The following is a 17,779-nucleotide window of genomic DNA, read 5'->3' on the forward strand; positions in this document are numbered from 1 at the left end:
GTGGGTGGCGACCGGGGCACCGGGCAGCGGGCGGATCGGCGGAAGGCGAGCAGGGAGCAGGCCGCCAGGGAGGGAGAATTTAACTTTATACCATTATAATATATGATGATCTCTATCTTTTAAAATAGCACTCTTGTTTTTGGCACTACGAAATCAACATTGGAGAGAATTTTTTTATATATTTTTACCACTCTCACCTCCATGGACACCAACGCATTGTTCCAGTTAGGATCTGGCCTCCGCGCTCGACCCGATCCTATTTTGTCCGGCCCGTCCGCCCAAACCCGATCCATTCTCTACTCTTCTCCTCCTTTCCTCTCCTCTGCTCCGCGACGGTCACCCCCGTCCCTGCAGCGCCGCCGCCGCTGCTCTGCCTGTCTGGCGCCTTTGATCGCTTTACAATGGCGCACTGTCCTCTTCTAGCTCACGTCGCGCTAGCTGCTCCGCAAAGCCTGCTGCTTAATTGCCAGTTGCTTGCTGCCTAATTGCCAGATGCTTGCTGCCACTGCCCTCTCTCCAACTACTCGCGCGCGTGCTGGAGCAGCAACGGGCGGCGGCGAGGAGACCAGCCATGCAATTCTTTTCGGGCCGGGGCAAGGAGCGCAGGAGCAGCGGAGGCGGCAGCAAGTGCCAGGCCGTGGGGGCGGCGGCGGCGACGGCAATTGCTCGGCACAGGAGTGGCAGGTGCCGTGCGCTGTGCTGCGGCGCGTTGCGGCTGAGCGTGTCCTCATCGGCGTCGTGCTCGTCCGCGGACGCGGCGCCGGAGCCGCTCCCGCTATCGCCGCCGCATCCACACCCGCGCGGCCTGTCCCGCTCGCGCACTGGATTGTCCAGGCGCGGCTGCAGTCCATGATCGACGCTGCCTCGGAGGCCCCGACGCCGGATGAGCTCGTCGCCGAGCGGCCCCGCTGCAGCCTCTCGCGTGCGTGGGCTCGCGGCGGCCGCGGCTGTGCTCGTCCGTGGACGCGGCGCCGGAGCTGCTCCCGCTGCCGCCGCCGCATCCACACCCGCGCGGCCTGTCCAAGCTCGCGCACGGTATGGTCCAGGTGCGGCCCAAGTCCATGATCGACGCCGCCTCTGAGGCCCGGGCGCCGGATGAGCTCGTCGCCGAGCGGCCCCGCCGCGGCATCCCGCGCTCATGGGCTCGCGGCGGCCGCGGCTACGAAAAGAGCGGCGGTCGGGAGCCGGCGGCGGGCGGGCGGTCGTGGTGCAGCCGGCGGACGCACGACCCGCGGGAGGAGTTTCGGCGGTCCATCACGGAGGTGATCGCGGCGAAGCGGATGGTCGAGCCGCAGAGCTGCGGGCGCTGCTCAACTGCTATGTCTCGGTGAACGCGCGCGAGCACCACGCCGCCATCATGCAGGCCTTCCACGAGGTCTGCTCGGCCCTCTTCTCCTGCAAGCAGCTGGGCTAAGTGAGCTCGATCGGCTTGGTGATCTGGCTGCAAATAAACTAAATGCAAGGGTGTAATTAGCCAGTAGTTCGTCCTGTGACTGTGAGTACGGGGATGTGTGAGCGCCATGGACAGCCACACAGGCAGAGCGGCAGCAGCGGGCTGCAAGGGTCGGGGGTGGCCGTCGCAGAGCAGAGGAGAGGATGGGAGGAGGAGAGTGGAGAATGGGCCCGGTTTGGATGGGCTTGGATGGGCGGGCTGGACAAAATAGGCTCGAGTCGGGCGTGGGGGCGCGAGCTGACCAGGATCCTAGTTGGAACGAGGCGATGGCGTCCACGGAGGCGAGAGTGATAAAAATATAAAGATTTTATCTTTCCAATGCTGATTCTGTAGTATTAAAAACAAGAGTGCTATATCAGCAGGTGCACGGCATTATAATGGTAGAAAGTTAAATTCCCCGCCAGGGAGGGAGGTGCGGTCAACGGCTAGGACCTGGGAGGGAGTGGAGTAGATGAGTTATTGACTGAGTGGTTGACGGGGGGTTAGGGTTTAGTTTTGGGCTAAGATGGGCCTTTGCGGAGCAGTCCACCAGGGCACAAGGCTGATAGATCTAACCGGGCTGAATTGAAAACGGTACGAAACGGATTATACCGGCTGAATACGGGATACCGGCAATATGGGCGGGATACTCCCTTTCTTGTTTTCGTTCCCGCTCCCGCCCAATCCTGTCCCGCTTCCTGTCACGTTACCGTATTTTCTCGAAAATACAAAAAACGGATGGTATAAAAGCGGTATACGGTACGGGATTTGTCCCGTCCGTTTTCAACCATAATTGAGGGTAATGTTGAAGTTCAACATTTTCAAAGTATTGATTCATCTTTTTCAAACTATTGGTTCAATATTTTTAAAATGCTAGTTCAAAATTTTTAAAATACTGATTTGATATTTTTTCTAATAAAATACTGAATGGACCATCTATTAAGTTTTAATGGACTTGTGAGTTACTTAACCATCTTACACAAGATGTATAGGAGCCCTCGGGAAGGGCCTCATCCCTAGAACAGACTCCTTTACACGACTTGGGGTGAGCTAGCGAGCTTGAGCTGCATCGATGGGTTGGGGGAGGACACGTGGCGAGCTCATCCACCTCTACGACCACGATCCTGTGCTGCTCCAGCGGTATGGTACTGTGGTGAGATATGCATGGAGGAGACGGGAGATATATATGGTACTTTGGTGTTAGATTTTTTTTAACCTGATCTGATCTGATAAATGATGATGTTCAGGTGTAAGCTAATTATGGATCTGGGGCCTAGTGACTATAGTGATCCAACTACTGCGGATGTAGTTACAGGGCTAGCTGGAATGGTTGACCAGGGTGGCTACTGAACCTTGGTTATTGAACGCTGGTTGATATCGAAAGAGATAGTGGAACAGACATTGAAATTATTTGTTTGAGGCTGTGAACCTAGTCATGCGGCCATTATGAGTTTGTTTTAAGCTTCGAATTCAACAAGAATACTTTGACTCGTTCAAACTATTTAGTTTGCTGTCATGATGGTGATTCTACTCAACTTGATTGAGGCCTCTATTTCAGCTTGTAGATGGTACACTGCATCTTGCCGATGGTGTTATAATCTGCAATTATTGTTACAATCCAACAATATTCTTCCTCCCAACTTGCAGATTGTTTGTCTTAGCTAGGAATTCTGAAAAGCTTATGATTGGTTGGCATTGTGTGGCATCTTTCCCTCTTTTCCTCATATGTGGGCACGACGTCCACGGTTTGGCAGAAACTATGTATGAAGCCGTTGAGTTTGTCAAAGGGTGTCCAGTTGTACAGGCTTGCTTGATCCCATCAATTCCAATAAGAACCCGCTCTCGTACCTTCCTCATTCCTATCTGCAGAGTGCGGGGCTTCGTTCCATTGATACCTCGATCTGTTTCTTCCCATTCGTGCAGACAAGCAGCGTAGGCTCATGGCCATGGCAAATCCGCTACTCCAAATAGCTCTAGGACAACAAGATTTTAGTCAAGATCATCAACTCCACCTTATCTTGTATTTGGATCAGGAGTACGCTGGGACAAGGAAAAACCAAGAGATCGTGCAAAACCCAAAACTTGACCAAGAATTTGGCAAAACTTTAGTTAATGATTGGCCTATATATGACGGCCCAGACCCCTCCAAAGCGAACATCGTTGCTCGTGCACGAGGCCATCATATACAGACATGCAGGGACTTCGGCGGCCAGTGGTTCCTTTCTTGCAGTATAGTCTTCTTGACCGACTCGTGGTATGTTCTGAATCTGTTCTTGCTGTTCTGAGTTTCTGCCCTTGGTATCTCACTACTGAAGTTTTGCATGGCATCGTCAAGCTTTCCGGGTTCCACGCTTGTGGTTACGGGGATGATTGAGCAAGGAAGTTACAAAGGTGAGTGGGCCATTGTTGGGGGCACAGGGAAATTCAATCTTGCACGAGGTGCAATATTCTACGATTTTGAAAAATAATCAAGGTGTTGGGGTGATCAAAGAGCTTCATATTGGCGTGTTGTACACACCCATGCCAAGACCGACGGTAAGTAGCTAGCTTGAGAATATATCCATTATGAAAAAATAACTGGGCGACGATTGTTGGTATCTTCCGTGGTGTTTTAATAGTTATGATATTTTCCAATGGTAAGTCGCTACTAACAAAATAGATCACTGCAGAGTGCAGACTGAGTTTCACCCCCGGTGATAGGTATTAATAGGCGGTTGTGGTCGCTGTTGGATCTGATGGTGAAAACGACTATCACTATCAGTTTGGTTATTCCATTTTCACCGTTGGTCCACATAGATCACCGTTGGTCCACAACCCAGCGATGATAGGTCGACTAGGGGTGAAAATAAATCTAGCAGTGAAAAATTTTAACTTTTTCACACAAAATCGATTGAAGATAAACTTCATATCAAAATTGTAGAGCTCAACGAGATCTAAAATTTTGTAGTTGACAATTTGTTTCGTTTGAATTTTTCATATACCTAAATATTTGATATAAATTATTAGACATATCAAATGATCTTAGATGGAAAATAAAGATCAATATTAAAATTGTAGTGCTTGATGAGATCTAAAACTTCAAAGTTAACAAAATTTTTCATTTGAGATTTTTATATCTAAAATTAATATAAGATTTAAAAAGTTAATACAAAAGGATAACTTATTTGTCATAAATAACTGTGTAGTGTAGCAATACTGAGGGGTCGCGTGTCGTGGGTTCGAATCCACTTGGATGCCCACTTCACGTATCACGTGTAAAGCTGCTTGGGTATAAAATCTTTTTTTTTTCCACCACGGTGATATGTGCAGTATAGTAATATCTGACTGAGTTTTTACCAGCGAAGTGGCTGCATGCAGGCTTGATTTTCTGCACTAGAAATGGATAATACTCGATTGTATGCAATATAAAGTTTCTATTATATATTTTGCGTCAGCACTTCATTTGAGTTGCAACCTTGATGCTTAAAAGCATGTCAAGTAATTTGTAGTAGGCGTATAGTTCGGGTTGATTATTTTTGCTTAACTTTTACTAATGGTAGAGAAGCCTTGGTAGTAGTAGGTGGTATAGTTTAGGTTGATTTTTTTTTTTATAATGGAAGCAGTGGGTGATTTGTAAACATATACAGGGACACTTCTCGTTTGCCTTTTATTAATCTTATTAGAGTTATAATTAGTCATTAACATCTAAGATGGAATCTTTTTGTTTGCTCTAAGATAACGGATAGATATTAAAGCTAATTTTTTACCCAAGCAAAGAAGATCCTGTAAAAAAGACTAATCCTAATATTATGTTTCTGAATTCTGATAGATGTCAATAGAATGTGTATAGTTGGCATACTTGTACCCTAAACTTACAGAGTTATGACTAAACACCATACATCTTGGTTGATTCCGAAGCACGATGCGCTGAGAACTTCAGTTTAGTCAGTTTCTTCTCGCTGATATAATGATGCAGATTGGTTCCCAAATAATCCCTCCAACTTGACCATGTCAGCTGCTCATCCAGCGTATATGTTTACAAATGTGCAAGTAATATAAACACACTTCTGGTCATGCTTGTTTAATGCTTGCAGCTTAGCGTTATGTTCAGCGAGTTCAATCCTTCAGAGGTAGATGATGCAACCGATAATGGAACTCGTCTTGGGATTGGCGGATATGGCAGTGTCTACAAGGCAGAACTTCGGAAAACAATTGTTGCCATAAAGGCTAACGATTACAGGAGTAAGCAAGGAAGGCGGGAGTTCGATCAAGAGGTAAGTACAAACAAACAATAGTAGATAATATACAATGTAAGTTTCATGGGTTTCAATCTTATTAATTAAATGACATGCCATATATAAGTAGAAATAATAGCATGGTATAAAGTTTATAAGCAGAAACAGAAGAGTAGTTATAGCATCTCCAACATCTTCTTCAAATCACACTAACAAAATCCTATTTAGCTAGCCGTTTAGCTATCCAAATGGTGTAAAATCCAACAGCTTCTCCGTCCATCCATCCTGCACTCCATCCCCTTCTCCCATGACAAGTGGGCCCCCAATCCATGGATTCGCCTGTTGGGATAAAGGCACTGATAATGCACTACTTAATCCCTCATCTTGTGATGACCATTGAGGAGAACATCTACCAACATATATGCAGTGGAATAATAACGATCACATGCACAAGAGACACAACGATTTACGTGGAAAAATCTCCTCAAGGCGAGGAGTAAAAAACCATGGGACCGATCGGTCCATTCCAAGCTTCCACTATAATCAACAAATGGTTACAAAAATTCTTCTTTAAGACCTTTATAGGATTACACCAGCAGCAACACATTCACCATGATGCACTTGGCATCAACAATAACAACAACCACGACTATCTAGCAAGAGGTATGACCACTGTCAAACAGAGAAGCCACAAATTCTGTCCTCTTTGGTAATTAGTTCATATCTCACAAACCACAGCTCCACTGTGCACATGTTGGTAGGCAAGTAGATCTACGAGTCATCTAACTACTGACAAAATTTTTAGCTCAATCGGATACCGTTTCACCATCCAAACAAATCATCTACTGAAACTGCTCTGTGCTGAAACTGCAGTCACCCGAACTGACAAAATCCCTATCAAATATGATGCTCTGCTTGGCCAACTCAAACCAACTGACCAAATCGAAGTACTCTAAGTATAGAACGTCGTCGCCATAGTCTTCATCGAGGAGGAGCGGCGCGGCGAGCCCGGCGGCCGGCGGCTTGCCTTGCTCGGCGCAGCAATGGGAGGCCTAGGCAATGACGACATAACCAACATAGAGCGAGACGAACGACACGGCCACCCATACGGTGACTGTGCAGTTGACCAGGACGGCGAGCAGGTAGCAGAGCGCGAGGAGGAGGAAGCAGAGGTCGCGCACGAAGCCGCGCCACTCGAAGATGAGCCCACCACGTGTGCCCACGGCGAGCTCGACGGCGTCCGCAACGACAGTGGACACAAACAGCGCCCCGCCGAGCACGCTGCTGAGCCCAACCCTGCCGCCATCCGCCCACAACGAACGAGACGATGCTGGCGAACACGTCGGGCGCACCGTTGCCGAGTGAGAGCAGTGTCACACCTGCGACAGCGCGGGGGGGGGGGGGCAGCGCCGCTGAGAGGCCCTCGAGCGACACACAGAAGTACTCGGACGCGGTGTCGCCTAGCAGGTAGAAGAGCACCGCCAGGGAGCTCGCGCCGGGGATGAGGCCCTCCGCCGTGGGTCCGATCTCCTAGGGCGCCGTCGTCGTGGGCCCAGGGCGAGATCGCTGCCGGCATCCCCCGCTTAGGTCCGAGCTCACTGTTAGATATCTAGGCAATTTTCGGTATATTTTAATTCCAAAATTAAATGTATAAACTAACAATATTTTTATGACTTTAAGGAGTAAAATAAAACATGTGAACATGTTTATACTTATCACACATATAAGCATAAACAATATAAATAACCAAAGTTTCAGGGAGTACCCTGAAGCGGGGGCCGTTGCCGGAGGCATTGGCTGCGCTGTTACCAACTGGAGTAGACATCTACTCGGTTGGCCTCAGTCGAAGTAGTCGAACTAAATCGGTGCAGGAAGAAGTTCGCAGTGCAGTCCCGCGAACGGTCACCAAGATGTAGTCGACGTAGTCGTTCGGCCACCAGAATGTAGTCGACGTAGTCGTTCGGCTCGTCCACCAGGAAGTAGTCGTACAATCGGGCAAAGCCTTAGTATTTTTGAGCAGTCACGCTAAAGCGTTACCCAAAAACCTGATTGCCCGCCTATCCCGTGCAGGATCTCAAGGCGAGCAAGGTTTCGGAGGCCTGCTCACGCTAATTCTGTGCGCGCAGAAATTAGCGTTGGGGAACTCAGTTGTTGCAACTGGAGAGGGAGAAGAGAGGAGCCGAGTTGCCTCAGTGCTCTGGTGCAGAATGGATGAGGGGAATGGCACTCCTTATATAGTGACTCAGGTGCTCAGGATCGTTGAACCTGGACACCATCAGAGTCATTTAGGTGATGCGGTTATGACCATTAATTACAGATTTAATTGCACGTTTAATCGCACGATTAATTGCTGTCAACGGCAAAATAGCCATCACATCACATCGCATCGCACCGCACCGCACCGCACCGCACCGCACGTCACGTCCGGCCGCGCACGCGCACCGCCCGCCCGGCCGCGCCGCGCCGCGCCGCGCCGCGCCTCGTCTCGGCCACGGCCCGGCCCGGCCCGGCCCGGCGAGGCGAGCGAGCGCGCGCGCGTGTGGTTCACCGTCCTCCTCTTACCGGCTTCACAAGTGGTGTACACGAAGTCCACCTTTTAAGTCGGTTGAGATCCTCTTCAATTCCCGGTACGGAATTAAGCATTGATTCCCTAGCATTAATAGTGGGCTTTAAATTTTTTTAATGTTTTAGAATGAATGGGCCAAGCCCATTACTCCAACAATCCCCACCAAGAAATTCAAGCCACACTAGAAATACCCTCATTTCCTCATTGATATACCAGTATTCGACAGAGACTGTTAAGTTGAACTTCCATCTAGGACAAAGGCTACACTTATTCACAACTGTGCAATGGACTATGCCTTGAATTGCCAGTTTTATGCAAACAAGTTTGACCAGAGTCCTACACTGGTACTAGGCTGCATAAGCATCCCCGCGGTTTGGAGCTTATAAGTCATACTCCAGGCCCTTCATGAGTTTCTAGAGAATACCCAATTCTCATAGACCATGACCAGTGGTCAAACTCATATAGGTGTGTTCCTTTCAAATGTTCTGTAGGACAACATCTTTGTTTCAAGAAAACAACTCATTTGTTTAAAAGAAACCACCTGGCACACATTAAGGTATAGACCAACCTGCCATACAGATTAGAAGAGAAATGCACCTTATACACGGAATGAGCCCTTTTCACAAAGGTTCTCTTCTCACAGTCAGACTTTAGTTTGTTTCACCATCCTAATTCACGGGATCTCCGATCACATAGGACAGGTTTCCACTATAGAATGACTCACGTGGGTCTCAAGCCCAATTCCATAGATGCATTGTCTATCACATTTCGTGAAAGACCCTTTGTAAACTGATCTGCCAGATTTTTAGCCGTCTGAACATAGTCCAGGGCTATAACTCCGGAGTTTCTCAATTTTTTGACAGATTTGAACCGCCTTTTCACATGTCTAGATGACTTCATGTTATCCTTAGAACTATTCACCTTGACAATTACCGTTTGATTGTCACAGTTCATTAGGATTGCCGGTAACGGTTTTTCAACTATCGGCAAGTCCATAAGGAGCTCACGAAGCCACTCAGCCTCAACAGTGGCGGTATCTAATGCTGTGAGTTTTGCTTCCATAGTTGACCTCGTTAAGATGGTCTGCTTGCAAGACTTCCAGGAAACAGCTCCACCACCAAGTGTAAACACATATCCACTTGTGGCCTTTATCTCATCAGCATCAGAAATTCAATTTGAATCACTATACCCTTCTAGTACCCTTGGGTACCCGGTGTAGTGAATTCCATAGTTCATTGTCCCCTTCAGATAGCGCATTACTCTTTCAAGAGCCTTCCAATGATCATCTCCCGGGTTTGAAACAAACCGGCTCAGTTTGCTTACAGCAAACGAGATGTCAGGTCTTGTAGCGCTCGCTAAATACATTAATGAACCAATGATCTGAGAATATCTCAGCTGATCTCGCATTATCCTTTTGTTCTTTCTAAGAATTAAACTGGCATCATATGGTGTTGAGACAGGTTTATAGTCGCTATAACCAAAGCGACTTAACACCTTCTCCACATAGTGAGACTGTGTAAGAATCACCCCACCATTGATCTCTTTTACCAGTTTTATATTAAGGATAACATCAGCTTCTCCCAGATCCTTCATCTCAAAATTTTGAGATAAAAACTCTTTGACTTCCTTAATCACATTAAGGCTAGTGCCAAAGATCAGTATGTCATCCACATACAAGCACAAAATCACTCCTTCAGCCCCACCGTAGCGATAGTACACACATCTGTCAGCTTCGTTCACAACAAAGCCGGCAGAGGTCAAAGTTCTATCAAACTTTTCATGCCACTGCTTAGGCGCTTGCTTGAGACCATATAAAGATTTTAACAACTTACAAACCATTCCTTCTTGACCCTTTGATACAAACCCATCCGGCTGATCCATATAGATCTCCTCTTCTAACTCTCCATTGAGGAAAGCCGTCTTAACGTCCATCTGATGAACGAGAAGACCATAAGAGGCTGCCAGGGAAAGTAACACCCGAATTGTGGTCAATCGGGCAACTGGTGAATAAGTGTCAAAGAAATCTTCTCCTTCTTTTTGGGTATAACCCTTGGCCACAAGCCTAGCCTTGTACTTTTCAATAGTACCATCTGGCCTAAGCTTTTTCTTGAACACCCACTTGCATCCAACCGGTTTACATCCATAAGGACGTTCAACGACCTCCCAGGTTCCATTAGACATAATAGAATCCATCTCACTCCTTACTGCTTCCTTCCAATAGTCAGCATCAGGAGATGAATATGCCTCTTCAATGGTTCTGGGTGTATCATCTATGAGGTATACAATGAAATCATCACCAAAAGACTTTACAGTCCTTTGTCTCTTGCTCTTTCTCGGAGCATCATTGTTATTCTCCTCAGGATTTTCTACAAGTGTATGTTCATTGTGTTCTATCGGCTCAGCAGAGCCATCATCCTCGATGAACTCTTGTCTAGATGAACTTGTTTCATCTCTCATGGGAAAAATGTTTTCAAAAAGTGTAGCATCTCTGGACTCCATTATAGTACCAACATGCATGTCAGGTACTCCAGATTTCACTATTAAAAATCTATATCCAACGCTGTGAATAGCATAACCTAGAAAGATACAATCCACAGTTTTAGGTCCAAGCTTACGTTTCTTGGTTATTGGCACACTCACTTTTGCCAAACAACCCCATGTACGTAAGTATGACAGTGTTGGTCTTTTCTTCTCCCATTCCTCGAATGGAGTTATCTCTTTATTCTTTGTAGGAACACGATTTAGGACATGACATGCAGTCAATATAGCCTCACCCCACCATTCCTTGGAAAGCCCCGCTGTATCTAACATGGCGTTAACCAAATCCGTTAGAGTGCGGTTCTTTCTTTCGGCAACCCCATTTGACTGAGGTGAATAGGGAGGCGTCCTCTCATGAATAATACCATGTTCCTCGCAGAATAAAGTAAATAAATTTGAGAAATACTCGCCACCATGATCTGACCTAACTCTTTTGATCTTTCTCTCAAGTTGGTTTTCTACTTCAGCTTTATAGATTTTAAAGTAGTATAAAGCTTCATCTTTTGACTTCAACAAATAGATGTAACAAAATCTAGTACTATCATCAATCAAAGTCATGAAATATTTTTTACCACCTTTTGTCAACACTCCATCCATTTCGCACAAATCGGAATGAATTAATTCTAAGGGTGCCAAGCTCCTTGCCTCCGCGGTCTTATGAGGCTTACGAGTTTGTTTTGATTCAACACATACATGACACTTAGAATTTTTGACAAAAGTGAACTTTGGAATTAAGCTCAAATTAGCTAAGCGCATCATACAACCAAAATTAACGTGACAAAGCCTCGAATGCCAAACATTTGTTTCATCAACGTTAATAACATTGTATGCAATTTTATTACAATCATCTGACAAAGAAAGACGGAACAAGCCTCCGCTTTCATAACCTTTTCCAACAAAAGTACCAAACTTAGACAAGATACATTTATTGGACTCAAAGACTAATTTGAAACCATCTCTACACAGTAGAGAGCCGCTGACTAAATTCTTCTTGATGGTGGGGACATGTTATACGTTCTTCAGCTGCACGGTCTTCCCCGAAGTAAACTTCAGATTTACCGTACCAACACCAAGAACACGCGCATGTGATCCGTTCCCCATCAGCGAGGAGGAAGTCCCGCCGGTCTGGTAAGAAGAGAACAAAGAAGCATCAGCACAAACATGAATATTAGCACCAGTGTCAACCCACCACTCGGGTGAACCAAAGACTGAAAGAACAGTAGGTAATAAATTACCGTACCCCGATGTTCCTCCAGGCTCGCTAATAACCATGTTGGCGGAGTCGTTGCCTTTGCGGTTCGGACACTTTGCAGCAAAGTGATCCGTACTAGCGCACACATTGCAAGCTCCCGTCTTCTTCTTCTTCTTAAAAGTGGTTGTCTTCTTAGTCTTTGGTTGGTTCTGCGGTGGCTTTTTCTTGTTCTTGTGGGAGTTGTTCTTCTGAACAAGATTGGCACTTGAAGCACCAACAACTCCTTTCCCACGTATGTCCTTTGCTCTCGCCTTCTCCTCAACATCAAGAGTCCCTATGAGTCCATCTATTGTGAACTCCTGTCTCTTGTGTTTTAAAGAAGTAGCAAAGTCCCTCCAAGAAGGTGGCAGCTTAGAGATTATACCTCTAGCCACAAACTTATTGGGTAACACACATGGGGACTCTTTGCTGCAATTTTTGAGATCTTTTGCCAGAGTATGTATTTCATGAGCCCGTTCCACTACAGAACGGTCTTCGACCATCCTGTACTCAAGGAACTGCTCCATGATATACAACTCACTCCCGGCGTCAGATACTCCATATTGAGCCTCAAGAGCATCCCACAATGCTTTGCCAGTTGGCAGCCTGGATATAAGAATCCACCAGGTTATCACTGAGAACACTAATGATCAAGCCTCGAAAGAGGATATCAGCCTCATCGAACGCACTCCCTTCCTCTGGAGAGAATTGTTCAGGCTTACCCTCTTTCACATGGATCACTCTCGATAGTGTTAACCACAGTATAAGCCGCTCTTGCCAACGTTTGAAATTTGAACCATCAAAAGGTGATGGTTTGATTGATGCAGCAAAGCTAGATACCGAAAGCCTATTAACACAATCAGGTTTTTGGATTGTTAGATATCTAGGCAATTTTCGGTATATTTTAATTCCAAAATTAAATGTATAAACTAACAATATTTCTATGACTTTAAGGAGTAAAATAAAATATGTGAACATGTTTATACTTATCACACATATAAGCATAAACAATATAAATAACCAAAGTTTCAGGGAGTACCCTGAAGCGGGGCCGTTGCCGGAGGCATTGGCTGCGCTGTTACCAACTGGAGTAGACATCTACTCGGTTGGCCTCAGTCGAAGTAGTCGAACTAAATCGGTGCAGGAAGAAGTTCGCAGTGCAGTCCCGCGAACGGTCACCAAGATGTAGTCGACGTAGTCGTTCGGCCACCAGAATGTAGTCGACGTAGTCGTTCGGCTCGTCCACCAGGAAGTAGTCGTACAATCGGGCAAAGCCTTAGTATTTTTGAGCAGTCACGCTAAAGCGTTACCCAAAAACCTGATTGTCCGCCTATCCCGTGTAGGATCTCAAGGCGAGCAAGGTTTCGGAGGCCTGCTCACGCTAATTCTGTGCGCGCAGAAATTAGCGTTGGGGAACTCAGTTGTTGCAACTGGAGAGGGAGAAGAGAGGAGCCGAGTTGCCTCAGTGCTCTGGTGCAGAATGGATGAGGGGAATGACACTCCTTATATAGTGACTCAGGTGCTCAGGATCGTTGAACCTGGACACCATCAGAGTCATTTAGGTGATGCGGTTATGGCCATTAATTACAGATTTAATTGCACGTTTAATCGCACGATTAATTGCTGTCAACGGCAAAATAGCCATCACATCGCACCGCGCCGCACCGCACGTCACGTCACGTCCGGACGCGCACGCGCACCGCACCGCCCGGCCGCGCCGCGCCGCGCCTCGCCACGCCTCGCCACGCCTCGTCTCGGCCACGGCCCGGCCCGGCGAGGCGAGCGAGCGCGCGCGCGTGTGGTTCACCGTCCTCCTCTTACCGGCTTCACAAGTGGTGTACACGAAGTCCACCTTTTAAGTCGGTTGAGATCCTCCTCAATTCCCGGTACGGAATTAAGCATTGATTCCCTAGCATTAATAGTGGGCTTTAAATTCTTTTAATGTTTTAGAATGAATGGGCCAAGCCCATTACTCCAACACTCACAGGGCGCCGCTACAGGCCCAGGACGAGATCGCTGCCGGCGTCCCCCGATCAGGTCCGAGCTCACAGGGCGCCGCTGCAGGCAGATGGGGAGGGACGACTGCGGCTTCACGGCAGTGCGGCGGCAGAGCGGAGCGAGGTGGGCGCGGGAGGGTGGGTGTGGCGCGGGAAGGAGGCGGGGGCGCGCAGGAGGAAAGGATAGCGAGGTGGAGTGCCTCGGCAAAGAAGGCGAGCGAGCGGGGTTGGATGCGGAGCAGGATAGTGAGCCGAGGACTTTAGAGAGTTTGTTGGATCCCGTTTTCTGGAAGTTTATCTATTTTTATCTATCTCATATGATTTACCTAGTCTGTTGGAGATGTTGTTAGGTGAAAGTAAAGTCATTCTAAATTGTGTGTTTCACTACGTGATTTTCTAGAGTGCCACATCATCTTTACCTGTTTAGATCGATGAATGAAATACCCCCACAATGCATAGTATCACTTTACCATTTCATATATTAGATATTGCATTTAATGCCTTCAGTCCACTGCATTCATAGCCCCACACGGTGAGGGTGCCGCCAGCCACGCGCGGTTTAGGGAAGACAAACAGTGTACCTACGAAATAATTGAAAACAATAAGGCTCTGTTTAGCTCTCAAAAAATTTTGTACAGTACTCGTCACATCGAAACTTTGGATACATGCATGGAGCATTAAATACAGTTGAAAAAAATAACTATATACACAGTCTAACTGATTAGCACGAGCTGAATTTTTTAAGTCTAATTAGTCCATAATTGGACATTATTTGTCAAATAACAACGAAATGTGTTACAGTACCAAAACCCAAACTTTTTCACCAACTAAACACACCCGGAGATCGAAAATTTAGGCCAAAAAATTACCATAAAGGGAAAGCTGCAAGGCTGTTAGATCACCCTTTGCGTTGCTGCTAGCCTGCTAACAGGCGGCATGCTACTTAGAGCAGCTCCAGTCCTTGTTCGAACTCGCAAAGGCAGCCCTGCCGAACCAAACTAGGGTTCGGTCTCTCCAGCGTCAACATCGAATAGTGAGGTCTACATTAAAAAAAGAAAAATTATGACCCTCGTCTATCCTCCCCTTCGCGCACTGTACAATGCTTATTTTTATTTGGAATGGGAGGGGGGAGGTGACGGCCATATCCATGTCCCATTATTTTATTGGCTTTGGTTCGGCGCATCTGCAGAGTTCGCATCCACCTTCTGACCGCAAACGTGCGAACTGTCCAATGCGTATGGTTCGCATGCAGCGCCCCCGGTTGGCTTTCCTGCAACGCTAGAGCTGCTCTTAGCACAATCCTGATTATATACCTTTTTGATTTATAAGGAAACTAATTCCCCCACCCTAAGGCTGTTTCCAGCGGCTCTCCTATCCGGCCTCTCATGCGGAAAATGGGGAGCCGGGAGCTACTGTGCCCCTTTCCAGCAGGTCCCGCATGCGGATGCGGAGCGCCCGCAACCAGGAAAGAGGATGCGTATTCCTGCGGCTTCTCTCTCCTACCCGCAAAACTCCTGCAAGCATCTTCCCTCGGCTCCCACGCTGGTGCAATCCTTGTGAGTTGTGTCCTATGAATCACTGGCAGTGGGACCCACGAAGCTCTTTGCGCATGCGACTTCGCATTCTGCTGGAAGGAAGCTTTGTTTTTGCGTGCTGCCTGCTCCCAACACCTTGCGCAAAGCTGCCCTTTTGCCTATCCGCACCCGCACACTGCTAGAAACAGCCTAACCGAACAAACCCTAAAAAACACTGTTTTTAATTGACAAACCGCATATTCATCAGTGTAATGTAGATAGCATGTGTTCTTAAATCCTTTTGTGTCTATAATGTGAAAATTGCAGGTTGAGATCCTCAGACATGTCAGACATGAAAACCTGGTAAAACTCATCGGAGTGTGCAGCATGAGGCTCGCCCTAATTTATGAATTTTTACCCAATGGCACCCTTGAACATCGCCTCGCTGGTGGGGAAATGTTCTCATGGGTGGAAAGAATCCGAGTAGCCATGAGCATATGTTCTGCTCTCGAGTTTCTCCACAATGTCAGGCCTGCTCCAATTGCTCATGGTGATCTTAAACCAGGCAACATACTTTTCGACGAAAGATACGTATGCAAGCTCGGCGACTTTGGAATTTCCCGTCCCTTGAAATATAGAAGCGATACAGCAACGCCGGGCCATACTACTAAGGAGGGGAAGGGTACCAGGTACTACATTGACCCTGAGTTCATCAGGAGTGGCAGATTGACCCCTCGATCAGATGTGTACGCTTTCGGTATCATAATGCTGCAGTTGGTCACCGGTCGAGATCCACCAGAAAATCTAAGAACTCAAGTAGAAGAAAATCTAAGCGAACATCTTGTGGATACAAGACTGAACTTGGATGATAAGTCAAGACTAGACGCCATGGAAATGACAACAGGAGAGAGCGTCCCGACCTTGCAACTGAAGTGCGTCCGGTGCTTGAATCCATGAAAAGCTAGCGCGCGGTTCCTCTCAGACTATTTGCTCAGTCAGCCGCAAATTAACGGTCCAACTTGCATTGTATGGTGCGATGTCTTTTATAGTTTTATTTCGTGATGAATGTGTGTTGGGATGTTTTCTATATTATTTATTGTCCTAATAATCAAGGTCCGATGGACATTCCATGTGCAGTTATGCAGATGAACTACCGTACCATTGGGCCTGGGTCTGTTACGTTTATTCAGATCTGCTCCATATGTGTGTCAAGGCCATGATGATTAATCACGAGTATTCCAACACTACTTCCTCCACTGTTCTCTTGATGCCATGTTTCCTGTGACTAGCTTGCATCCTAATCATTTATGGGCTGAGTCGGGCTCGCATACTAGCGGGATATATTAGTGTTCTGAAAGCCGCGGGGGGCATATTGTTCCGGAAATTTAAATTACACAATGGTAACCAGGAGAAAATTATTGGTTATTACATAGGAGTATCAACAAATAAAGCACTTCTGCATTGAACAGAAACAAGCAGCTGCTGTGGTTTTGGTGAATACTAGCAAAAGGAGCATCAATGGGAATATTGAAAGGCGCATGATGCTCGCGTCATGTTGGAAGTACGTGTTGACTATTTGGGGGTTTATAGGCGACACAATCCCGAGAAGACACCTGCCCCCACATTAGCAAGAAGAATCCACAGCCAGTTCTAACCTATGGTGATGGTCATATTCAAATTAGTAATGAACCCGGATGCATTTTAGATGAGGCCTAGTGTTATCAAGATAAGATTCTTTTTGGGATGAGGCCAACTAGCTACCATAAGAAAGCTGGCGCAAGAAAATTTTCATGGTTGAAATTCATGACAGTTTCAATAACTTTGAATGATATCGCCTAGTAGACAAAGACAATTTAACTGCTCCAGAAATAAGAAAAAGGAAAACTTGCTCTCGCTAATACTAGACCTTCACTCCTAACTCAAAGATCAGGATCGGCAAAATGAAAGGAGCAAGACGTACCAGGCCTCCATCCATGCAGAATAATCAGTGTCACTGCTCATTGACATGTGGTTTGGAGAGACCGGCGAACACCATAGTTCGACTCCGCAACACCGAGAACATCTGGCAAGACTAATAGAGTTAGACATGAACTCTTATAAACAAAAATAGGCATAAACATAGGGGAAAACAGAAAATGAAATCAAATTTGATCGAGCCTGTAACGAACATGGCCCCATTTAGGCCATTTCGAGTGATTTTGGTGATCGTATGACAACGCAATCAATGGGACTAACGAGTTTGCTAGATCACACTTGTAAGATTTTTTAGGTCCCTTGGATGACGTCC

General features: G+C 46.7%; 1 protein-coding gene and 1 pseudogene across 1 annotated transcript; both read left to right on the forward strand.

Moving 5' to 3' along the window:
* Positions 1–278: 278 nt before the first annotated feature.
* LOC120670301 lies at positions 279–1,856 on the forward strand (annotated as a pseudogene).
* Positions 1,857–2,504: 648 nt separating this feature from the next.
* Positions 2,505–16,449, forward strand: LOC120670416 (U-box domain-containing protein 70-like). Its single transcript, XM_039950504.1, has 4 exons — positions 2,505–2,572; positions 2,680–2,737; positions 5,506–5,685; positions 15,820–16,449. The coding sequence occupies exons 1-4, from the start codon at positions 2,505–2,507 to the stop codon at positions 16,447–16,449; spliced, it is 936 nt and encodes a 311-aa protein (XP_039806438.1).
* Positions 16,450–17,779: the final 1,330 nt, after the last annotated feature.

The sequence above is a fragment of the Panicum virgatum genome, chromosome 4N (genome assembly GCF_016808335.1).
Source record: "Panicum virgatum strain AP13 chromosome 4N, P.virgatum_v5, whole genome shotgun sequence".
NCBI lineage: Eukaryota > Viridiplantae > Streptophyta > Magnoliopsida > Poales > Poaceae > Panicum > Panicum virgatum.